Genomic DNA, 24,876 nt, shown 5'->3' on the forward strand with positions numbered 1-24,876 from the left:
GTTGCCCTTTAGGAGAGGAAGACATCACTATCTACAAAGAAAAGTCTGGGCACCCTGCAGAGGGTGGCCCATGCTACATGTACCCTAAGCTCCATCATTCCCATGTCAACTAGAAGCTTGAAGTGATAAAAGAGAAATAAATACATAAGGAGATTGGGACATTGTTAAGGTGTGCTGTATAATGGGGAAAAGATATATACTATTTACATTGTTAAAAAACACATTAAACAATCTCCCATATTTTCTAAAGCTGCACAGCAGAAAAGGCTCTGCAGGCACACAAAGCACAGAGCGATGGTTCCCTGGTTGGGGGCAGGGGCTGGGAGGGGAATGCAATCAGATTTTCACCTTTCTTGCTTTCTACATGAAAATCGCTTGTGACTACTTGAAAATGAATGGCTAAAAGGAAACCAAGAACAAGAGAAGTTGGTGGATTCAATTCTAGGAAACCCCAGGCTGGGAGCCTGGGCCCGACAATCCTCATCCTTAAGGACAAAGCAAGGTGGAAAGAGAAGCGGCCACTTCCCACCATTTACCGGATCGTTTCTTTGACTTCGAGGAGCCCTTGGATGACTTTTTGGGCTTCTTTATCCGTTGGTATTTCAGAGCCTCCAGCCTCTCAGGTGCAGCAGCATTCCCGGGAGCAGGTGGGAGTATTCTGCAAGGGACAATTAGAGAGGTACAGGTCAGCTCCCAGATGGGGGAGCTTGGAAGAGGGACTGGAAGAAAGCCAAAGAGCCAGCCTGCAGAAGGACGGAGCGCAGGGGACGGAGTCCAAGGTGTCCACTATGGTCCCTTGATGCCTGCCTTGCTATTGCTCCTGGAAGGGAGAAAACCCAGAGACCTCCAGCAGCGGTGGCCTACCTCAGGTGGGAACCAAGCTGTAGAGTGATGAGAAGACCCTAGGAAAGGGAGAGAGAGACTTTAATAATAAGCCCCATCACATCACTCAAGCTGGGGTGAGTAAGTGCCAAAGAAGCAGGCGCAATGTCTGCAGTTCCTAGAAATCATCACAATTAAGACCTTCAACTGAAAAGTAAAAGGGTAGATTAAAGCAGCAGGCAAGCAATTCCAACCCCACTTAACTGTCCTCCAGCCCCCAAAAGAGGAAGGGCCAAGTGAGAACTTAACTGTCCTCCAGCCCCAATGCCCGCATCAATGGAAACTCCATAAACCCAGCTTCACTGGATCTTCCCACTGGTCCAAAAGATGCAGCTGGAACCTCCGCAGCTATGGCAACAAATTCCTGTCATAGGCCAACAGAGAAGAAGGGCTGCCTACTTGACCCTCTGCAAATGAGGCTGATATGCTGGGTCTTGTAAGAAAACAGAAGAAGGAAGAAGATTATCAAAGATCCAGGGAATGCTACATGTTAACACTCAGCAGAGATGCTGAGGCTGCTGGGACAGAAGACTCCTCTATGCAGGACGCCCTTTCTCCACCCCCGCTGGGGAACAGATGTCATCGTTTGCCTGATGAGCCAAATGCATAGTGAAAAAACAGTCAACTATATAACCAGAGTCCTGCACCCATGTATCACAGGGGATTAAAGCAAGCTGAGAGGGCAGTAGTGTATGGCAAGTGTGAATTTGGAGAGAACTTTTCAAGAGTCATGAAAGAAGAAAACCCGGCAGAATGTTATCCATATCAATTCTTCTCAAAGTAAGGCAACTGCGAGCCTGAGGAGTAAAGGCAAAAGCAAAGGACATGGCACTGTTTCTTCCCACCAGCACATAGCGGCACATGACTGGAGAAGTAGGGATGTACTGGGGTTACGGCAGATGGAGGTAACAGGTTCTTTCTTTCCTCAAAACCCACCATTCCCTCCCCCATCTCCACTACAGTTAGGTTTTGGTAAGCCCTGATCAAAAGATGAACAACCTCTGAGGACTAAGTAAAGGTCAGTGAGCCACTGACCTTTACTGACCTTTACACCCCAAAGGTCAGTGAGCCACCTGAAGTCATAAAAAAAATAAATAAAGATGAAGACTGCAACCCCATCTCCACCGCATCAAAAGTCTCTGCTAGCACAAAGAAGAAACTTACAGACATCTGGAGTTAAGCTTCTGGTCTCTGCAGTCTCCTGAAGTCACTGGCAATGGAGTAGCCTCCACCTTCTTGGAGAGCCACCATTCTAGTGTCTTTCAGTGCATAAAGTATCAAGAAGCTCCCTTAAAGTCCGAGACATCTTCTTGACTTCCACAGCCCCCTGACAATAGCTCTAAGCACCCCATTCAGACCCACACACCTCGTGGAGAGGTAGTTCAGCTCAACAACAGGTCCTTCCCCAAAGACCCAACATACCAATGGCCCATTCCTTCCTCTTCTACAAAGCACCACAGAGATCGATTGTGGCAGCGACCACTAGAAAGGAATTTGAAAGGCAAAGGGCAGAAGGGAGCCTGCCTTCCTGAGGGTTAGGTGAATGTTCCGAACCTTTATTGGCCAACTTACCCAACAATCTGACTCTAATACAGGGCTTCTTCATGCTGCCTAAAAGGAAGATCAAAGGTATGAGTCCACCTGTTTGTTTTCCTCACCTGCTGGTCCTGGCCAGCCTCAACAGAAAGACTATACAAGCTAAGCAATGGGTGGTGTGAGGCGGCATATGACAGGCAAGGACAGTGGCCGCCAATATAGCCCTGGATGACACACAGTTACAACACATTCTCAAGTATCCCCAACCAAAAAGCAGAGGCACTTCCTCCTTTCCTTAACCGCCTGAAAGCAAACTCCACTTGCCTGGTGAGATACAATGGGTAGGAGGCAGAGGAAACTCACTCGTGTACTTGCAACAGCCAGGGAAAAGACGAATCCACTCTCCCTGCACTGCATAGAAAGCCCGGAGTTTGCAAGTCAGTCCCAACCAGCCTACAACAGATGGTCCCCTCTCCAGTGGGGTCAGCACACAGCAAGAAGCTATACAGGGTAGCCCTAAAAATACCCAGTCAGTCTTCAAACCAGGTGAAACTTCCAGGGGAGTATTACTGTTATAACCAACATATGATTACTATTACCATTTTCATCATTAACATGTGTTTACCACTTACCAGGCTGGGCACTGTGCTACATTTACTACAATTGACCCTAACATCCACAAGAGGACTGCAGAGGTGAATACAACATTGATCCCATTTTTTATATGGGGAAACTGAAGTTCAGAAAAGTCAAGCAACTTTCCCAACAATCTGACTAATATTCTGCTAAAGTGCTCTTCAATTTTCTTCCCATAGACACAGGTGTAGAAGCTACACTAGAACACTGCTCCTGCACTACACCTGAGAAATAAAGCTGTCTTGAGGAGCACATGCTGATGTCTTGTGCCTCAACGGCAGAGCCCGAGTCAGTAAGACATACCAGGAGGGGCGAAGCCAGCTGAACTTATGGCTTTGGAGGCAAAAAATTCCCAAACAGTGAAGATCCACAGAAGACAAGAAGCCAATTTTCCCTTGAGAACCAGCCAAACTCCGGCCCTTCCAGGACACCTGCTGCCCACCTATTTCAGCTCCTGGCTCAGCACTCAAACACTGCAATGTGACAGGAAAAGAAAGGTTCCCAGATGCACCAGGACACTTGCCTGATGCCAGAGGCAAAAATAAAAGCAAGTGTCTAGCAGGACAGGTGGAAGGAAGGGGCTGAGCAAAATGGGTCTATTTTTGGTAAATTATACAGCAAAGATATGTGAAATATGTTCCTTCAGACTTTCTCAACAGTATGGAAAGCCCATTGAAGCCAAACTCCCCTTTTAGGAAGGATGACCATGTCCCTGTCAATACCAAGCCCAGCTGGAACCTTTCTGGTTATGAAGCTTTTGCTGCTGATGTCTAAGATAAGAAGCTGGGAAGAAGCAGCTCCTCCTAACCCTAGAAGAAAGCTGTGAAGTAAGCAGAATCTGACCTGCGGAAGGCTGTTTACAACACAGCCTGCCCATGGGCACTCCAAGAAGCTGAGATCCAGATCTCCATCCTACCAGCCCAATTCATCTGAACATGCAGGAGCACTGCAAACGCTGGGCTTCTCTTCTCACATGGAAAGATGAAATTATCAAAGCTTATGGGCTTTTCTGGGTCCACCCTTCCCATGTATCCCCATTTTCTAAATATTAAAACTTAATTGCCTGGAATTAACTTCAGTCTCCCCTTCACAGGAAGTCTTACTGGCTTAGCTCTCTGCTTACCTAGGATAACTGAGGAAAGAGGCAGCCAGACACAAAGAGGCAAACCTCAGGGCAGGAAAGACAAAACCCACCTGTATACATCTTCCCTCAATTCCCTGGGAACTAACTGTTATGACAAAGTTCTTAATCATCCTCCAGCCAACAGGTAGAGGCAGTGACATAAAGGACACTTCTTTCTCCTTTCCTTCACTGCTTGGAAGAAAATTCTACTTGCCTGGTGAAATATCGTGGATGGGAGGCACAAGGGACCCACTCATGTGCATGCTCTGGCCTTGGGAAAGGTGAACCCATTCTCCATGGACTGCAGGTCAGCCCCAATCAGCCTCCCACAGATGGTCAGTGCATGAGTACTCTGCCTCAGAACCCAGAAGAGGCTCAGGTCCAAATGGGAGTTCCCTCCTATGGTTGGCCTAGGAAGAGGGGGCTGCCTCTTTCTTGTGGAGCCCAGTGTCATGGAGATCACAGCAGATACCAAGGGAAAGGGCACCAGATGGAGATGTACAGGTAGGGGTGCATCAGAGGGGGGCTGAGCAATGGCTCAGCTCCCAGCCATCCACAGAAGGTCCACGCAGCACAACTCCCCACACTGAGACGGGAGTTGGGAAGAATTAAAAACAGGGAAAGAGAACAGAGGAGAGGTGGGGAAAACAACAACAGGTGCAGGCAGAAGGAACAGGAGACTTGAAGGGGAAGAAACAGCGAGAACGGATGTAGACAAGAGGCGGCACAACTTCTCCAAGCAGGAGGGAGAGGAAACGCATGCAAAGGGACGGCATGGAGACAGTGTTTGCACTGGCGCCGTCTCCCCATGGCCCCAGCAGCTCTTGCGCCCCAGGGAGGCTCTTAGCAAGCAGGAGAGTGAGCAGAGGCTCCCGCTGCCCCGCCCGTGAAGGTCTAACTCAGAGGGGGAGGGAGGACTGGCTTCTCCTAGGCTGGGGACGCTGGCCAGGCCCGGGACAGGAACACAGTCCCTCGTCGCTGCCCCTGGTTTCTGGGTTTGCCACAGCAGTGGTGGGGTAGCTGGGTTCTCTCAGACCCAGTGCGGGGGACACTGGAGAATGTGGGTGTGGTGGGGAGGGACAGAAGGGAGGTAACAGGTGGGAAGAGAGTTGAGGCCCTTGGCGAAAGCTGGGGTGAGAGCAGGTCCCAAACAATCATGCCCCTAGGGGCAACAGATGAGTCCTACCTGGGAGGCCAGGAAGGAAAAGGGCAGCTTCCACCCCTCTCCTCTGCAGGAGGCTGCAGGAGGCGCTGGGGCAGGGAAGCTCATAACCCGCCTCTGGTCCTTGGGCTCCTGCCAGTGCTTGTGGCTGCAGCGTGACACCAGACAGCCTCACACACAGTTCTGGGACTTTGTGGCCATTGACAGTTCTAAAAGGCAGCTGTCCTTATAGAAGGCCACTGTTCAAAGTGAGATTTATGGCCCTGAGTTAGGAGAGTCAGCTTCCCGGGACACAGCGAGGTGGGAGGGATGCACCCAGATGGAAGGCTCCACTCTGCATCCAGACAGTGGGGCAGTGTGTGTGCTCCAGAGGCACGGGCACAGAGACATCTCTTTGTGCCACTCTGAGCCTCTCTGTGAGAGAGCTCATGGCCCCTACAGTGGCCATGTCCTTGTGGCCCCCCCTCCAAGGATGCAGAGTGAGAGTCAGCTGCTCTGGGGTTTGAGGCATGGTGGTGCTGGGCTCTTTCCTCTCAGCTCCTTTCTGCCTTGGAAACCTGCTCTCCCTGGGGGAAGCTCCTGCCAAGACCCCTTAAAGGTGTCACTCCGGGAGGGCAGCAGAGCTACTGGAGGGACAGCCAAGAACCTGTGACAGGGTGCAAGGAGCATGAGCACTGGTGACATTTGTCACCCTTCCCCCAACAGGACCAGAGCCCACCTGACACTGAGGAAGACCCACTTTATGGGGGACAGACTCCTTGAGATGACCTAGAATCACTGAGATCCAAAGAATGGGGTGAGGGACCACAAGCCCAGGGGAAGAGGCGTCTGGGGTAGGTGAGGAAGGGGGACTGTGCCTGAGGCTGCTGGGAAAACAGGCAGAACTGTAAGGGGTGGTGAGGGAGGAACCTGCACATTTGTGTGTCTCAAGACAGGGGTCTTGAGAGTGCAGAGGCAAAGCCGATCGTGGGCATTCTGGGTCCTTCAGGTGCATGCAGGGTCCCAGGCTGCCAAGGGAGGCTCCAGTATGGGCAGCAGGATGGAGGGGCTGCAGGGGCTCTGAGAGGGGCCGATGTGGGCTGGGAGGCTGAAAGCTGCAGCCAGGTGGTGGCAGCCGTGTCCCGGTGGGCAGCTGGAGCAGCTGGACAGCATGATGTGGGGAACCCAGAAGCCATGGGAATCGAGGAGCGGCAGCTGTCCCCGTGGGCGGTGAGGGGATGTGGTTTGGATCCCCTGTCAAGGAAGCGATGGCCCTGCGGAAGCCCCGTCCGCCTGCCCGCCCCCACCCAGCCCAGCCGAGGAGCTCCCTTACCTATTGAGCTGAGGAGAGGCTTGTCTCGACAACACTGCCCAGATAGCTGAGATCAATCAGAAACAAAGCAGTTACCAACAAGGCTGGGGGAACCACCCACGCACGCACGCTCACACACCCAGAGGGGAGGAGGGGCACAGTGAGCAGAGACCCACAGGCGAGGTCGGAATATGGGCGAGGGAGGAGAGGAGAGAGACAGAACCAGACGGCACGATGGAACAAAGCATGTGAGCGTGCTGCACGAAGCACAGATAGGGGCGACGACAGCGTCCTGCAGACAGAGGAGGGCGCCCTGCTAGTGCTCTCCTCCACCCTGCCATGCCCTCTCTACCCACACAGCACCCACCTAGTGGGTACTGAGGGTCAAGGTGACCTCACCCTTCCAGATGCCACAGAAGGTGGGAGGGGGTGGGGCAGGGAAGGACTCAGTTCCTCCTCCAGGGCCACCGCGTCCCCTCCCACCAGGCCAGCTTCCTCTGGAACTGCTGCTCTCCACAGGATGCTACATCCAGAAGAGACCAAAATACAAACCAGAGAGGGGAGAGGGAGGGAGAAGAGAGGAGGGCGCGGACCGGGTTGGGTACTAGAGTGGTGGCCGCTCTTTCGAGCAAGTCAGGTGCACCCGAAGGCGATGGAGAAGGAAGAAGGCAGGCGAGAGACTAACTTGAGAAGGGAGGATGGGCAAGGAGGCAGAGGAGGGGACCGGAAGGCAGAAGAAGAGGCGCAGACGGGCATCCAGGCCGCTCTGGTACCTGGAACACCAGCTGCTACAGTTTAGAGTGAGCTTTCAGGCAGGCTGATCGCAGGGGCGTGTCTGTCTGTCTGTCTCTCTGCAGCTTCCTATGAGGTACACAGGTGTGTGGGGGATGTGGCTCCCAGCACACAGACCTGAGATTTCCCTCCCATCCCATCCTCCAGGATGCACCATTCCTGAAGAGGCTGTGGACGGGACCAGGGTCCAGCACCCACTCACTAGGGCAGCTGGGGGCAGGAGTTGGGGAGCAGGTGGCTCCTGGCTCCAGGGTCCTTCTTCGTAAGGAGGAGGGGCCAAGGAGAGGAGGAGGCTGAACACAAGGTCTGTGGGCAACAGCAGGGAACCTGTGCCCAACAGCAAGATCACAGGCAGGCACACAGAGGGCCTCGGTCCCAGGGCACCACTCCAGGTCCCTCTCTGATTCACCAGGGTTCCCTGTCTTTCCCACAATCCCTGGTAAGCACTGGACCTCCTTCAAGCTCAGTGCTGGGGGGACAAGATCCCTCCCACTCCTGGTGGGCACATCTGAGCCCACCCTGGTCCCACGACTGAACCCTGCCAACGCAGCAGCCAGTGCTCCTGTTGAAGGGATGCCGCGGCATGTCCACACAAGCCCTGCCGTGGGGTGATGGAAGGTCGTGGGCAGGGTGAGGCACGGGGGAGGAGGTGGACCAGGAGATGTGGCCGGTGGCGGCAGCTCACACTCACCCTGAAGTAGGTAACGTTGTTGGGGGCTCTGGTCGGAGCAGCTCCTCCCCCATCCTCCGGGGGGAAGGTGTCTGTCCAAACACATCCAGGTTGTCCCCAGGCGCTGCGGGGGCAGGGCCCGGTGGAGGGGAAGGGTAGCCTGTAGCCAGAGTGGTGAAGCCCATGGCGGGCCGGTAGCTGGGGCTCCCGCTGCGGCTGCTCTGGGAAGGGGAACCTGTGGATGGCGTGGACTTGCGAGAGAAGCTGACCGCGGCTGGCGGTTGTAGGGTGATCTCTGACATCTCTGCCTGCTGCAGGAGACCCGGACGTGGCCGAGCTCGAGCAGCGAGCTCAGGTGAGCCAGTGCGGGAGCTGAGGGGGCTTTGGGTCAGAGGTGAGAGCCGGGAAGGCTGTAGCACCACTTGATGTAAACTGGGCTCGGTGCGCCGGGCCTGCCGGGGGCTGGGCCGGGGCCGGGGCTGGGGCTCATACCACCGAGTGTCCAGGCCAAATGTGCTGGGGCCACCATGCCCCCCCGGCTCAGCTGGCTCGGGGTAAGGCAACACAGGTATGCCCATACCTTGGCTGGTATGTCTCAGCTGCCCTTGGCTAGCCAAGGGTTGCACAGGTCTGTCCTGCCACTTGGCGGTGGGGGGCGCCGGGGCAGGGCCCCTGCCAGGAGATTTGCCTGCCCAACTCTTGGGCGCCTCCAGAGACAGCATCCCAGGGTAGGCTGCAGGTACCTGCAGGGAAGTGGGTGGCAGTCCTCGGGGCAGGCAGGCCTGGGGCTGCAGACTCTCAGCTACATCCCGAGGGTGCAGCTGGTGGGGGAACATCATGGCTGGGGCTTCCAGGCCCCCAAAGGGGAATTCCGGCCGGCCCCAGGGCTCAGGGGAGCGCCCTCCCGTAGGTGTCTGAGTCAAGGGCAGAGTGCTATTGGAGGCATTTTCTCCGTTCTCCTCTGGGATGGTAGGGTGGCCAAAAGGCCCCTCGCCGTGCAGGGGTGGGGATGACATGACTGAGCTCAGGGGGCTGCCCACTTCTGGCATGTAGAAGGGTGGTGGCTCCACTTCCCCAGGGCTGCTGCTGCTGAGGTACCCATAATACTGGCCATGGTGGAAGGGCCTGGGCACTGGGGGCCTCGCCTGGCCCGTGGCCTGCAGCCGTCCTCCCAAGCCGCTGGGGCCCTCAAGGCCTCGAGGCTGGAAGCGAGGACTGTATGCTGGTGGAGGCAGGTAGGACTCCTGGCTGGAAGACAGAGGTGTCAGCTGAGGCTTCAGGGCAGCCACAGATGTGGGCACGAGAGGGTCTTCGTTCTCCTCATCCGACTGCCGGAACTCAGGGTACATGTCTGTCTCCTCCGCAAAGGGAAAACCCTCGATGCGCCGGGTCTTCATTGAGGGTTCGATCTCGGAGGGGTCCATCACAAAACGGCCATCAGGGCCTCTGCTGATCAGTTCAATGGGAGTGGTAGCCTCGGCCTCGGCCTCGGCCTTGGCCACACTGTACTTCTTGCTGCTGATGGCTCTCTTGGTTTTCTTGTACAGGGACAGCTCCTTCTCCCGGGTAGGGCTCAGCATCCTCTTGGCTGCAGGCTGGCCCTGGTCATCAGAGGACTCGGATGGGGCGCGGAGCGTGCGGATGCTCTCTGGACTCACCTTGCCAGAGGACAAGCTGTGGGCAGACAGCAGGGCAATGTGGGTGCTGTGCAGCACCCACAGCTTCTTACCCTCTCAACGACACTAATGCCTAGGACAGCGATGCTGAAGGAAGGCCTAAGGGGCCGCATGCTGCGGTAAGAAACACTCTGACCGGGACCGGCAAGGTTCTCTAGAACACACCGTCAGCTTTTGGAATGAAGAAGCACGTGGCTCCTTCTCCACAGCCCGCCCCTTGTCATACTCTGTCTGAGCACCCTGCCAGTGTCACTTCAAGGTTGTTCAAGGAACACAAGCTCATTTTAAGACTGACTTAAAACATATTAAGAAGGTGAATCTTCTAGGACGATAAAAATTATAGAAAAACATCACAAGGCTAAAGAGAAACGAAAGACTCACAAGTTCGGGCTACCTGCATTGCCACTACCTTGAGCTGCATGCAGCATTCAAAGCAACCGCAGCCCACTTTACAGGGAACGACTTAGAAGCGTGGAAATGGGGCCAAGCGCAGGGACGGCCCCCCAGTATCCGGCCTCCCCCAGCCACCACACCCCACCTGAGACACTTACGGAGACTCGAGACTCTTCCTGCAGTGGGTGATGGACAGTGGAGGATCTGCAGGGAAAAGCAGGAGGGAGCCCACTGAGGTCTGACCCACAAAAGTCTGGCCCTGACCCATGGGTGTCAAGGGCAAAGCCACAGAAGGAACCAATTTGTGAGTGTGGTACCGCGTGACCAGCTCAGATGCCTGTGCCGGCCACCGGACCCACCCATCCCCACCACCCACTTCCCTCCCTCAGGCTAAACAATTCCCACGGGCAGTTCCACCTGCAAGATCAGTTTCTCTACTTCCACTCCAGGGGAGCCTGTGCTGCCAGCGGTCATCCCTCCTCACAGGGAGCACTTGAAACAGGGCCAGGTGGAGCGGGGGAGTCGGCACACACCCACCTTTTTTTCGCTTGAGTTTGCGCTTGCGTTGCTTGTTGACAAAGCAGGCGGCCAGAGTGCTGAACAGGATGGCGGCTGCCAAGAAGCAGATGGTAGCAACGATTCCAGCCAACACAGGCCGGGCCAGCCCATCCTCAGTCAGGTCCGGCTGCGGGAAGATGTCTGCAAGGAGGGTCGGAGTACGGGTGAGTCTCTCCCTGCCCCAGCACCCTCCCCTGCACACACCCCACAGTGCTCGGGCTCAGCCTCCACGCTGGAGCCACATTGAGGAAGGGAGACGGGAGAGTCTGCACAAGCCAGATAACCTCTGCAGGGCAAAGGAAGGAAGGGTGCCCAGGGCATTTCCCCCTGGGGAGAGTCACTCAGTCATCAGCAGTAACTGCCCGGCACTCTCCGTGTGCAGAGAGCTTGTCGCGGCTTGTCAGATCTTCTCATTAGCCCAAGTGAACAGCGCACACGAGCTACTCTCAGTCTCTCATGCAAATGCTGGACCTGCTGAGTGTGAGCAACTCGCCCGGGCCACTGTCAGCACCCTAACCGGAACCCCACCGTCCCTGCTTCACTCTGGGATTTTCTGCCTTCCCCCTTGCACCCTGCACCACAAGAGCCCAGAGATGAAGGTATCTTGAGAGCAAAGTCATAGAGCATGGACAGGGATTGTTACAAAGAACTCAGTTAAACTCACTGTTTAACTGTCACAGGGTAGCCATGCGACTTTCTACAGCAAGGGCTGGCGGTCCCTGGCTATCACTATGGAAGATGCTCCAGGGGCTGGAACAGTAGAGATGGGACCAGTGCTCCCATTTCACAGGTAAAGACGGCATTTGTGCCAATTCAGAACCAGTAAATGGCAGAGCCAGGACTCGGCCCTGTCTGCTGTTCCAGACTCAGGGCACTTCAGTCAGTAAGTGCCATGTGCTTCGGAGTCCATCAAAGGGAAAATGGGTGCATTGTGATACACTCTGCCTATGTGCGTTGCTGTGTCAATGATAATGGTTAAAAATAATCCAAATTGTGCTGATGAGCTGGGAGGAAAATGAATGCCACGGCCCTTGGGAATGGGAGCCTTAACTCTGGGGAATGCTGAGGTGGTCACGCCCTGGCTGGCCCATAAGGAATCATCCAATGAGGCATGATCCTTCCAGGAGCTGAGCATAATGCTACCGAACAGAGAGCAGTTCATGGCAGTGAACCCACAAAGCGCTGCGGTGCCTGCCCTCTTCCTCGTTCCTCCTCCTGAGTGGACGCCCTGAAAGGGAACCTCACAGAAGCGAGCTGAGTTCTGCCTACAGAGGTGCTGTGTTTTACCAAAAAGCTCCAGGGTGCCTAACAGGAGACTAAAATCACACTCCCCCCACTCATGCTCCCTGGAGCCTGCAGCCCTCCCCCTCCCCACGTCAGCACTCGCTGCATGAGTTTTTTGGCCAAGATCCATGCCCCCGGGCCACAGAGGTCTCAGTGCACATAATGCCCACAGAAACGGTGCCATTGCTGGCTTACTAGGCAGGGGCCACTTCCGTACCAAGAATGCTACTTCCCTAGGGGAGGGACCTGGCTATGTTTCGGGAACTGGAGCTGGAGAGAAGACTTGTAAAAATGGGACCAGTGCCAAGAGAAGGAATGATAAATGGAGAAAAGGGAGTTGGGCTTTATTTAGCCTGAAAAAAATCTAGGGAGAGGAAGAGAGGAAAACAACTCCAAACAACAATTTTCCAGTAAAACCCACATAATTACAAAGAAGCCTATAACAGGCATCCCATAAACACTTGTTGACCTGCTGTCTCCTATCCTCCAATCCACTGCCCCGCCCCCACTAGAGTAAGCACATGAGGAAACGGAAAACGTACAGCATATGGCACTATTCAGGTTCTTTTTGGTGCTTGGTTGAATTTCTGTGGCTGCCCTACAGAATGTCAAAACCCAGCTCTCCAGTGGGAACAATACCACAAGTCACCGGAAGCATATCTTATGGGCTTCAGAAATGCTACCGCTTGTACAGCTTCCGCTGGCTGCCTCCCTAGTTCCCACCCAACCTGTCCTCCTGCTGTAGCTATGTCTAGAAGGACTCAGGTGTCTTAGGGCTCCTGTCCTACAGCTGTAAGGAACCTGCACCTGACCTACCTGTACTGGAGACACCGGCGATGTTGCTGGGCTCACTGATCAGGTCCTGCATGACGGCCAGAACCCGGAACTCATACCAGGTGTCCTACAGTCATAGGGATAATATTTGGTTAGCCAAGGCATCCAGGATGGCCACTGTCCCTGCTGCCCCGGATCCTGCACAAGCACTCTGGCGAACAGGACCCCAGAGTACCAGGGTCCTGCTAAGTGTTTCCTGTTTGGCGATGACCAGCACTGGACATTGTGGTGGGGTAAATGTCCCCACTGATCTTAAGCTGCGAATGTGAGGTCACTGGGAGCCAGGAAGACAGGTGCACAGGGGCTCTGAAAAGGCACTCTGAGCAACCCAGCATACCTAACATAGCACCCAGGAAAGAGAGATACTAGAGGTCGTCAGGACCCAGGAACAGCAGCTTCCTCTCCCAAGACTGGAAGATGGTCCCATCTGAAGGGGGTCTGTGAAAAGCAGATACTGTATTTTCTGAAGATGATCCTTCTGGAGCCTCCTCTGCCCACCTCCCCAAGACCAAGCAAAGAGTGGGGCCTGCGTACTCTGTCAGCCTCTCACGCTGCGCTGCCTGAGCTGGAGTCTGTGCTCAGGACAAGTCCCTAGCACCACCCATCTGGCCTTGCTCTGGGGACCTCAGCAGCAGATCTGGGAGCACCCAGCAATGAAGGCGAGGAGGAAGAGTGCAGGACTCAACCCTGTGCACCCAAGCTGTGTCTCCCAGAGCTCCCAGCCACTTCCAAATCTAGGGAAAGAGGCAAGCAAAGCCAGGCTTCACCTGCGACAGATCCTTGGCAAAGAAATCTCCATCGGTGCCTGGAATGGCATCATCCAGCATTTCCCAGCGCTCCCCGACTCGGAACTCCATGATGTAGCGGTCGATGGGGAAGCTGTGGTTGGCAGGTGGGAGCCAGGACAGGAGCACACCCTGCTGGGTCCGGTTGGCTGTGAGGCACCTTGGTGAGGTAACCAGCACCAGAGGTTCTGGAGTTGTGATAGGGAATGCTGTGGAGGAGAAAGGCCGCGTCACAATGAAGGGGCACCTGTGGCCTCTTCATCCATGGCTCCTGAGGGGAGCCTCCCGGGCCTAAGGAAGAAAACCTAGGGTGGGCGGGCCAGAGTGTCCTGCCCCAACCTCCAGAGTAGATCTAAAGAACATGCATGAGGGAACCAGGTACCCCTCAGTGGAGAAGGAACAGCAGGTAAGGGGAGCAGAGCCATATGGAGTGCAGTAGTCATGTGTCACATAATGGAGCAGTCAGCAAGGAGCTACATGCTATGCATCTACATGGTCTGGACAGAGCTGAGAAGTTCCTGTGTGCTAGGGATGCAGTAGCTGTTCTAACATCGCAGAACAACATAGGGCTCACATTTATGAGGACGCTGGTGTACAAACCCAACCACACCACCTGCCACATTCAGTGCAGTCCATACAGTTGTGTCCAAGACAGAGGGCTGGACAATAAAAACAACTGTGACTGGCTTATGTATTTACTATATGACCCTTTTTTTTTGGTAGTACTAGAGATTGAACCCAGGGCCTCTGCTCTGAGCAACATTCCCAGCTCTTTATTTTTTTTTTGTTTTAATATTGAGACAAATTCTGGGTAAGTTACTAAACTGCTCAGGCTGGGCTTAAACTTGAAATCTTCCTGCCTCAGCCTCCAAGAGTGTTGAGGTTATAGGCATGATCCCAGCTACCACGGTACATTTTATCATTAGCGTGTACTTCTACTTATAGAGTTTCCTATAAAGCAGCATGCCCCTCCCAGGCAGCACCAGCTCCACACATCCTGTGTTTCCTGTGCCTGACAGCGCCATTTCCCACTGGCTGTATCAGCCAGGTTTGGTAAATACACGCCCTAACGTTCACACGGTGACAGTGCTGCCGACTGGCATTTCTGGGGTCCTCACCCAGTACCCCCGCTGCTAAGTGGCATGTGACTCTCCCAGGAACTAGAGAGTTCCTTTCTTGGCCCAGGAGCACAGAACACAGCCAGCAGAAGAGACTGGGTTCACGCCTGCCCCTCTGCCCACCCTGCTGGCAGCACAGCCTGGAAACAGCCTCCCTGCCCAGACCCTTCTCAGGCCTCAGGGAGGGGAAGCGTGGCTACTTCCAGGCAGGGTGGAAGGATGACTCCTCATCTCCCCTGCAGACCCATCCAACCTGCAAGCCTGAGGCCTCACGAGGAAGGGGAAAACACAAAACCTCCCCCTTCCACCTGAGACTGCAGACAGAATTCTGCCAAGAGTGTCAAGCAACCAGGCAACCCTGCAGAAGGACATGCCAGGTTCTAAGCAGCAAACCCAAAGCAACCATCACGGAGGGCACACGGTAAGGTGCCAGGCACATCTGAAATCCCAAATGCCAGCTTGGGACCACGGCTACCATCATCTTTGTGTGCCCCAGCTCTTCGAGGAAACTGTTAAGTGGCACACCAGCCCCAGGGCACTCACCTAAAGTGTTCACAGTGACCACCTCACTGAAGGCGCTGGTGCCCAGCTTGTTCTGGGCCAAGACACTGAACTGGTAAGTGGTCTCGGGCTCCAGGGTGTCCACTAGCAGCCAGTTGGGGCCCGGTGGCACTGACAAGGACAGCCAGTCATGGGGCCCAAACTGTGCCCGCTTCATCCTGGCCAAAAGAGAGAGAGAGGATGGGGACAGGGGTGGGTGGGTCACACTGGAGAGAAGAGTGTCATCACTGTCCTCAGGGAGAAGGGGGTGCAAGGACCACATTCCCAGGGTCAAGGGCAGGCAGAGGGATGCCAAGGTGGGTGACCTGCCCAGCTCTGGCTGTGCCAACCCTCACGACAACAGATATCCACTGCTGGCACCTCCCCACAGAAAGGGGCCCTGGGTGGAACCACGCCAAAGTCACTGGCCATGGAACCAAGTGCATTGTGGGAGAATCCCACCCTGGGCAGCAAGCAACAAGTAGGCTCTGCCTTGGGAGAGCAGGAACACTTGAGGGTGGCAGTAAGCACATGGGGATGGGCAGGACTAGGGAAGGGTCCAGGTGGGGAGCCCAGCTGCCACCCCAGATTAACCAGGGAGCTCACACAAACCCAATCAGATCTGGGTCATCTGAGGATGTCCAAGTCATATGACAAAAATGACCAGGGATTTCCCCCAGTGGGATCATGATGCCTAAGGCCTCAAGGGCTAGAGATCTCAGTGGAGCGGGATGTAACACTATATGCATGGAGAGTACTGAGGCGGGGAAAGTTTTCCATGGTTCTAGAGGACTGCCAACTCCCAGGAGCCAATGAAGCTGCCTGCTGCAGTGCCACAATGTACCACTAGGGGGAGACATTGCCCTATGGAGTCAGCCCGCTCCTTTCTCCTTGCCCTGGAACTCTGCACATGCTCAGAGACTCCAAGTTTAAGGCTTGCCACCTTGTACGCCCAGGAGGGTAGGCACAGCAAAAGGAGGCTAGCGCCAAACATCTGAGTCAGGACACAGAGAGCTGGAGGCGGTCAGAGAGGAGGGAAGGCACCCTCCCCGCAAGGGGCCAAAGGGAGTCAGCACAAGTGACAAAGCAATGCAGATGAGCAGCAGCGTGGAGCAGGGTCACAAGCAGCCAGGGGAGCCCGCTCTGTGCCAGGCCTTCTGCTCAGCATCCCCAGAGAGGGATTGGCCACTCCCACATCCCACACCATCCCCACAACCCTGCTGCAGAGGAAGATACATAGACAGGGACGAGAGGGGGGCTGCAACCAAGTCCTATGCAGAACCCATGATTCCTGGGATAGCCAGCCCCCAAACCACCCGGCAGAAACAGAGCAGGCACCCTCTCCACTGCCTGCTGCTGCTCCCTGCAAGCCCCTGAGCATGGCTCTGCAGTCAGGGTTTTCTCCTCCCCACGCTCAGACTGAGCCTGCTGAGAAATAGGCCAGGGAGGACAGGTCTGAAGAGGAGGAAGTGAGGGGCTCCCTCCCCATCGGGTCACCCCTGAGGCAGGTGGGCTGCAGGCCTTGACTCTCGGTTCAGGACAGGAGTAATAGAAGCTGTGGGGTGAAGGGGGATCCCCGGCCTCTCCCACTTTCCCTGGTGTTCTGGTCTTCACCCTGGTGCACATGTTTCTGAGACCTCCACTGACCCTAAGGTTTGGGCAAAGAGCTCACATTGCTGCCTCCGTCTAAATCACAACAGGGCCCTGAGAACAAGAGACACAGGGTCTGCAGAAACTGGCAGCAAGGCCAAGGAGGGGAACAGCGATTCTCCAAACCAGTTCCTAGGACGACTGCATAGAAATGAAAGCAGATCCTACGCTTCAGGCTGGGCCATTTCACAAAGCTCTTAAAATCATCAGGAGTCTCTTCAAGACACCAGAGGAACCCAGAAAAGAATGAGATAGGATACTAAGTCAGGGAGAGCTGTAGATGGTCAGAGGCAGTTCAGACAATGGGTCAAACTGGCTGCCTCAGCCTTCAGGGTGGGAATGCAGAGTCCTTTTAGACACCCCCAGCACCTATACGGACCCAGTCTCGGTCTGCACCATTGGCCACCTGCAGAACTGGCAGGTGCAGATCACCACCGCCTTGGGCCTCCCCTACCCCGGGACTGCCTGAGTGGGGCAGGTGGGGAGAAGCAGAGAGCGAAGCATGCGGGGCTGACTCACAGAGGTCCGTACCAAACTGAGAATGTCTGCTCGTAGCCTCCATCATAGCCTGGCTCCCAGGACACGTTGGCAGTTGTCATGGAGACCTGGACCCGGACACTGCCTGGGGCGTGGGGGCTGGTGCCTGGAGACCAAGGGAGACCTCTCAGACTGAAAGGAGGGAGCCCCCTGGCTAGGAACACATCATCTGGGTGCATAGACCCCAAGAGGCCAAAACATGGGGCAAACGAATGCAGTACTACACTGGGTAGGGATGGGGGAGGCCTCATCATGCAGCCTGGTCTCAGTGCAAGGGATACCCCAGGAATGGAGAGGTAGACAGAAGCCGGAAGCTTCCTCATCCCAGGCCTAACTCCTGTGCGCCTCTGGAGAGCACAGCAGCATTCTCCCCCAGTCGCAGGCAGAACCGAAAGATGTCGCCTCCTGCAAAGGCCCCACCTTGGGACAGACCCATTCCATTGGCAGGAGGCAGCACCTGCGGGTAACAGGTCATCTCAAGGCTGAGCCTGGGTCCCAGTAGTTACTAATGATGATGGGTGCTCAGTCCCACACCTCCCCTCTGCGCCCACCCCAACAAACATCACCTGGGAGATACCAGTGCCACCTCCTCGACTGTGAATGACAAGGAACTAATGCAGACCACCTGGTCCACAGCCTAAAGCCAGTGGTGGACTCAGGGATGCTGTTCTTGGGCATGACCGTGGTTGTCAGAGGGACAGGCTATAGGGATCCTGAGGTCAGGGAGACACGTGCCCTGGCAATCAGGCTCAGGAACTCACTGCAGCAGGGAAGAACCCACCACTTCCTCCTGCCAGCCTCCTTGAGCCAGGATGTGCCCCAGGACATGCGCCCACACCTCAGCCCAGTGTGAGTCCGGGGCGCCACACCACTGATTCACCCTCCTCCCAGCCCCCCAGCTTTCCCACAGGCTCCACACTCAGTCCCCACTGCCTGCTGGCCATAAGGCTGCCTCTCACACCTCACTGACCTCTCCCTGGCTGACCTTTCCTCACCCAGCCCAGAGGGGCAAGGGTTGGTGCCGACTCTGGGCTCAGGGCCGGACTGACCTGGCAGCTGACATGTGGTCGGCTGCCATCAAACACCGCTGCGGGCTACCTACCGATGACAGTGAGGTGGGTGCTGGCAGTGATGGTCGTGACCACGTTGGTGGCGACACATTCCCACTCCCCATGGTCCTCCTTGCTCAGGGCACGGAACTGGAGGCTCCCGCTGGGCAGGGCACTGTGCTTGCTTCTGCTGGGCTTCCCTACCTTGGCCGACAAGGGGAGGGAGAGGGCAGGCCAGACAGAAGTGAGGAGAGGAGCCGCCGTGGCTCGTGGAGGACGAGGGTGCTGGGGTTAGCCCGGCCCTCGGCGCCCGCCCCCGCCCCCGCCCTCTGCCCTTCTCAGTGTCCACTGCTACAGGAAGGTGGCTCTCCACTGGACTTCTGGCCAGCAGCGTAGGTCCAGAGCAGAACTGGCGTTGCATGCCCTACCTGCCCACAGCCCAGGAGCTCCAGAGCCCAGGTACCTTTCTCCAGGTGATGACAGGGAAGGGGTCCCCTGCAGCTGCACAGGGGATGAGCAGCTCTCGGCCAGCCTCCTGCCTGTACTCCCAGCCTGGTAGCACCGTGAAATACGGGGGGTCCTGGAGAGCACAGGCATGCATGTGTAATCGCGTGCCTGCATGTACACACAGAGGCCGTGTACTGCCCCAGCACCTCACCTTCAGGACGAGCCGAGCGGGAGCAGACTGGCCCATGGTCCCTAGGGTGTTGTAAGGCACACACGTGTAAGTGCCAAGAGCCTCCTCTGTGGCTTCCTCGATCCGAATGGAGCCGTCCTCCATCAAGGTCCAACCCAGGTTCTGTCGCACACAGACAACAAGCAGGGAGCAATGGTTAGGGGACAGGTGCGCTGACAGCCCACCGGGACAGGACCTAAGCTGGGCCAGACAGCACGAACCTGAGCCGTAGCTACCACCTAGGGTGGGCATCAACCCCCGTGCCCCAGAGGGTGGCCAAATTCCTGCTGGACTACAGATCCTGCAGGATGCGGCTCGTCTTCCCAGACACATTCTGCTCGGGACAGGAGCCAGGCAGACACCGGCGAAACGTGGCTTCTCGGTACAGGGAGGGCTCCTCCCCTCTGAGCTCCATACCACTCACCTTCTCTACCTGCAGGGGGCGCCCGTCCTTGTTCCACTTCACCACAGTGGCTGGCGGCTCTGCATCCACAGGGCAGCGGATGTAGCCGTGGATCCCCACAGGCACGTAGATCACAGGGGGCATGTTGAGGACACGAGCCGGGTCTGAAGGGGGAGAGGAGAAGGACATGCAAGAAGCCAGGTGAGCAATGCAGGTAAACAGCCCAGACCCCTGGCAGGCATAGCCCGCACATTGTCTCCAGGTGGCTCCACAGCACGCGAAAGTGCCCAGGGGCTCGGGCCACCATGGGTAACAAGCCGGCAAGTCCGGCTGCAGATGTACCAGCCCGCTCACCCTGTCAAGACCATTTGGAAGCATTCAAAGGCACATTCTCAGTCTGTCTGCAGCACTTTGATGCCTCTGGTCCCAGATTTTGCCTGTCAGGCAGTGACTGCTGAGGTCCAGTTCCCTTAGCTTCAGGTCATGTTGACCAGCCCCTCTCCACCCGCTCCCTGTCCCAAAGTCTGTCCCGGGAGCAAGCAGTTCAGCTCTCTACATTCTAAGCCAAAGCCAGTGCTACCCAGGAGGCCATTCAACTGAAGCTGCAGTGGGTATTTCTGTCCTCTCCCTCCCTTCTGCTGGAGGTCCAGCCTCCCCTGGCCTCAGTCTCCCCACTAGACCCTGCCACTGAAATGCAGACTCTACCCTGGCCGAGGAACAGATGAAGCCTGCAGGATGGCAGCCCTGGGATACAGGCTGAGTCACCGCCTCTCAGCTCTCCCTAGTCCCCCAAAGGCTACGGAGAAGGATCCAGAACCAGAGAAGCCGTGAGGATGAATGAGCTGGTATCTTCTAAGCATTCTGAGCTCTTCAGAGAACAGCATTACATAAACACCAGGCCGCGTTATATATTTAGACATAGCTTCCTACTTTTGTATGGTGGAGTCTTTTTTTTTCCCTCCGAGGTTTTCAAAGGGTTTATGAATGGGAAATACTCTGAACACTGCTCTTTAGCAGAAATAAAGATCCTTGTCTCACCCACCTATAAATCTCAACCCCCTGGATTCTCTTTGAAGGCAGAAAGGAGGTAAAAAAGGACAAGTGGGAGTGAGTGGTGGTGCCAGCGCGAGGAGAGACGGGGAAACCAAATACCTCCCCGACAGAAAGATGTCCTCAGCTTTGAGGGCAGGACTCGGTCCTGGTCAGGGTCATTGTCCTGAAGAACACCGCCCCGGGGCACTCCGCAGCGGAGCCACTGCACCTTCCTCCCAGGGCATGGCCTGCATGAGGCCAGAGGGACGGGCACACCTACGCGGTGGCGTCTGCTGCTCCTGACCTCAGCCCCTTCTCCTCCAGTGCAGCCCAGGCCACACTCAGTCCACTAACAACAGCTCTTCCCCCTGCATTGTGATGGCACACCTGTCCGGCAAGATGCACCCCACATCCCAGGCTTCACAGCTCTTGGGAGCCTGGATTCACATCATGGCACGTGACAAGACCTTTGGGCTGTGACACAGGAAGTGGAGAAGGGGCCTTTGATTCTACCAGCAGAGCCGGTCCACAGAAATGAGAAGTGATACGACCGTGGAGTGAGGCTCAAGAGTCCAGCAGGCCCAGCAGGGCTCCGCCACTCTGCCTGCTTCAGGGAGATGCCTCCAGCACCCCGCTCAGTGCAGCAGTCAGAAGCACTTCACTCCCAGGGCCACCAACTGTTCCTCTACTTGTCCTCAGCTCTTGGGCTGAGCCGGCCAGCCAGTCTCCAGACTGTTACAATTCTCGCTCCTGCCGCTTCCGGACCCCCACGCAGGCCCTCGCAGGATGGAGCGTCTGTCAGTCTGTCACCCACAGCAGAAATGTGGGCCTTTGTTGCTGAGTGACAGGGCTGTCCTCGAATCAAAAGGAAGACATTAATCCTCATTACTCATCCTTCTCCCGCACTTGCTCTCACAATGCTCGGCTTGCCAGAGGGTGGGAAAGCAACCAGCAGCGCTCAAGTATTAAAGATTAGCAAAGTGAATTATTGTGCTCACTCAGCAGCGCTGATCATCCTGTGTGAGAACCAGCTCACTCACTTGGAGCCCGGTGGCCCTGGAGAGGCGCGCGGGCCACTGGAGGGAGCTCGTTACCCCAGAACAGGGCCTCTACCCACCACACACTGTCCACAGCCTGGAAGAGCGGAGCACAGCAGGCAGGAAAATGGCCCAGCCTGCCTCTCAGCACCCCTCAGACCCTCCAGAAAATCTCCCCACAGTGATTCCTTCAAGGCTCAGCAGCATGGGCCAGCATTCAAAGCAAGGGCAGCCACTCCACTCCAAAGGACAACTGGCCAGAGACAGGGTCTGCTTATCCTGGAAGCCCAAAGTGCGAATTAGCCCATGGAGGATGCCCAGCAAGTGTCAGGTCAGCCTACAACTGCTTGGCCTGGCCCCACCCCACTGTCCCATTCCCTCCACCATTCATTCTCCCACCTGTACTCCCCTAAATGGCACTTGGTCTCTGCCGCCCTTCACCCCCAGTCCAGCCAAAGTGGCTTAATCCTTCTGCAATGCCCACCCATACTCACACTGTACAGTCAAGTAAGCTGAGGCTGAAGGCGAGCGCCCCAGGCTGTTGCTAGGAACACAAGTGTACTTCCCAGCATCCTCTGGCTTCACCCGGAAAATGATCAGCGTCCCATCTATCAGGATCCGCACCCTCAGCTTCAAGTCACTGCAAAACCACAAGGAGACAGAGGAAAGGGAGCAGTGAGTCACCTACACCTCCCCAGAGGCACCAGACCCCTGTTCCCCAGCATTCCCCGAGCCCCCACGCCTTCAGGCCCCTCTCTGGCCTAAGCAGGTAAGACACATGCACCATCCAGCCACTCCAAGCCTCCAGAGCCTGGGGCAAATGGCACAGTCCCTGCTCAGAGCCCTTGCCCTGGAAACCCACAGTGAGAACCCCCAGGATGGGCAGGGAAGGGTGTTGCTCACTTCTGGAAATAGACGTTCTCGTCCTGCCAGTACCAGGTGTATGTGAGGTTGCCTGGATACGCCTCTGCCCGGCAGGTGAGCAGAGCATCCTGGGAGATGTTGACAGTGATGTTCTCAGGAGGGGAAACGATGAAAGGAGGCCCTAGAGAGAAGGGGGAACAACATCATCTCTGCTATGGAGGACGGTTGCCCAGCCCCCATGAAGCTCAGACGTGCTCAGGAATGGGGCACCAGAGGCAGCATGGCCTGGCAGTCACCCAGAGCTGCTTCTGGCCACTAGGGGGCTCGGGCACTCACCACGCCTGCACTCTGCCCACTCTGTCCCAGCCAGCATCTAGCTGACCCCGCCTACACACACCCCATTGTGCCCACCCCTGCCGCAGCAAGGCCTAGGCAGGAGACTGCGGCAGGAGAAGAAACAGTCTGGTCTCCAGACAAGACAGAATCCTGGCTGCTCAACACCCAGAGGTTAAGAGGGTAACTTGGGATAGGGCAGAGTGAGAAGGGTGAAATTCCAGCAGTCCCTGGCAAGGTTGGCCAGACTTCACCAAGCTGCAGAGACCTCTGGCCCTGGTCACCGCTCAGCCCTAGCTGGTGTGGGAACTACCATGGCAGCTCTGTCAGTGGGACACAGCTGCCCACAGCCCCTCTCCCAGCAGATGGTGGTAGGGAAGGCAGATCCCCTCCAGGGGACCCCACCCACCCTACACCCTAGTGAGGGCCTAGCCCAACACCCTGGCATCTCATGGTGCTGACCACGCAGACCCCAGCTCTGCCAAATGTCCTTGCTGTTATTTAAATGCCTGGGGCTTGGATTGCCTCCCCATGTTTGCTTATTGATGTATTATGCTTTGTGTCTAGGTGTCTCCCCAAAGCCTCATGCAGTCATGGGATGGGCTTTTAGAGTTTATGATTGATTCATAGTCCAACGTTGGAATTATGGATGTGAGTGCTATACCTGCCCTGGGGCAGGCAGTTTGCATACAGCGTAAGGGAGGGAAAGACGCTGCTTGCCATTGTTCCTCCCTTTTGTTCTGGTTGCTTTTGCTATCTTCCACAGCCATGAACTGTTGCCCTCTGCCATGTGCTACTCTGCCTTGGAGCCAGCCAAGTATGGACTGAAACCTCCACAAACTGTGAGCTAAATGAACTTTTCCTTCCTTAATTTTGGGCATCGGGTATTTTGTCTCAGCAATGAGAGAAAAGTAACCAAGACATGATGTCATCACTAATGGACAGATGACCCAAGGAAGTTCACCTCCCCGGGGAGATGGAGGCACAGAGGGGATGCCATCTAGACAGAGAGAAACCAGAAACCTACTCAGCCCAGGGCCTCCCTGGCACTCTGCAATGCATTTTCCCAGGGGAGCCAGGACTAGAGATCTGGCCATGAGGTACTCGGGACCCAGGAGCCCCTGCGCAGCTCTTCCCAGTCTGCCTGTCTCCACCAGAAGGCCCTTGCAAGAGTTCAGCGTGGACAGAGGCTGAAGAATTCCCCTACCTTGGACAAGCAGGTGGGTGGTGTGGACAGCCTCCCCCTGGATACTGTATGCCCGACAGGTGTAGGCACCTCTGTCCTCCCGACTGACAGATGTCACCGTCAGGCTGCCATCACTCACCTGGGGGCCAAGGACAGACAGCTCAGTACTCACCCATGGGCCCCACCAATGCTACCACTGTAGAGAGATGCTGCCAGAGAAGCTGGGCTTGGAAGGCTGAGGGACATGTGTACTGGGGGATGCAGAAGGCAGGTGACAGGGAGGACACCTGCAGCCAGCCCGCTGCAGAGAGAGGGGACCTGGAGAGAGAGCAGGATGAGTGGTGCTCACCTGGTACTTCCCACTAGCACTGAGGAGCATCCCCTCCTTGAGCCAGGTGACGATAGGCTTGGGATTCCCAAAAGCTGTGCAGGTCATGGTAATACTACCCCCCTCCTTGGCCTCGATGTACTGGGGGGGTGTTTCTGTAAAGGTGGGAGGGGCTGCAAGAGAGACCACAAAGGTGAGGAATGGGATCATGCACATATGCATGCACGCAAGCATAGAACTCTCACTGCAACCTGCAGGATGTGAGGAAATTGAGGAGCAAAGCAGGAGGCGGGTAAAAGCATGCTGGTGAGGATCATAGGGGAGGGATGACCTGGGATCCAGTCTCTATCGAGCTGGGCCAAATTCTATGCTTTTCCCATCAAACTTAGCTACTTCCCACCAAAATGTTTACTGAGCATCTACCAAGGAGAAGCTGTTGTGCTCACACTAAGGTCACTACATGAACAGGACAGGCCCCCCCACAAACTCCTACCACCCTTT

The 24,876-nt window shown here is 55.9% G+C and overlaps 1 protein-coding gene across 3 annotated transcripts in view; it reads right to left on the bottom strand.

The window, feature by feature from the left end:
- Igsf9b (immunoglobulin superfamily, member 9B) overlaps positions 1-24,876 on the bottom strand; it is a 115,458-nt gene that overhangs the window by 13,790 nt on the left and 76,792 nt on the right. Inside the window, exons 8-24 of one of the 3 annotated variants that reach the window (XM_013511162.1) lie at positions 24,397-24,548; positions 24,069-24,186; positions 22,568-22,709; positions 22,159-22,304; positions 19,617-19,759; positions 19,175-19,315; positions 18,980-19,096; positions 18,570-18,720; positions 17,462-17,573; positions 15,284-15,459; positions 13,605-13,831; positions 12,820-12,904; positions 10,699-10,860; positions 10,320-10,365; positions 8,114-9,766; positions 6,652-6,697; positions 572-658 (exon numbers count right to left, since the gene is read on the bottom strand). In XM_013511162.1, coding sequence (XP_013366616.1) covers positions 6,652-6,697; positions 8,114-9,766; positions 10,320-10,365; positions 10,699-10,860; positions 12,820-12,904; positions 13,605-13,831; positions 15,284-15,459; positions 17,462-17,573; positions 18,570-18,720; positions 18,980-19,096; positions 19,175-19,315; positions 19,617-19,759; positions 22,159-22,304; positions 22,568-22,709; positions 24,069-24,186; positions 24,397-24,548 — 3,617 coding nt within the window. In that variant the 3' untranslated portion in view covers positions 572-658. Of the gene's footprint in view, positions 1-536; positions 659-6,651; positions 6,698-7,403; positions 7,492-8,113; positions 9,767-10,319; positions 10,366-10,698; positions 10,861-12,819; positions 12,905-13,604; positions 13,832-15,283; positions 15,460-17,461; positions 17,574-18,569; positions 18,721-18,979; positions 19,097-19,174; positions 19,316-19,616; positions 19,760-22,158; positions 22,305-22,567; positions 22,710-24,068; positions 24,187-24,396; positions 24,549-24,876 lie in introns of those variants that run through there. The other 2 variants (XM_013511161.1, XM_005378583.2) reach the window with 2 other exon arrangements.

This window comes from Chinchilla lanigera, unplaced genomic scaffold (genome assembly GCF_000276665.1).
Source record: "Chinchilla lanigera isolate Chin_1 unplaced genomic scaffold, ChiLan1.0 scaffold00011, whole genome shotgun sequence".
NCBI lineage: Eukaryota > Metazoa > Chordata > Mammalia > Rodentia > Chinchillidae > Chinchilla > Chinchilla lanigera.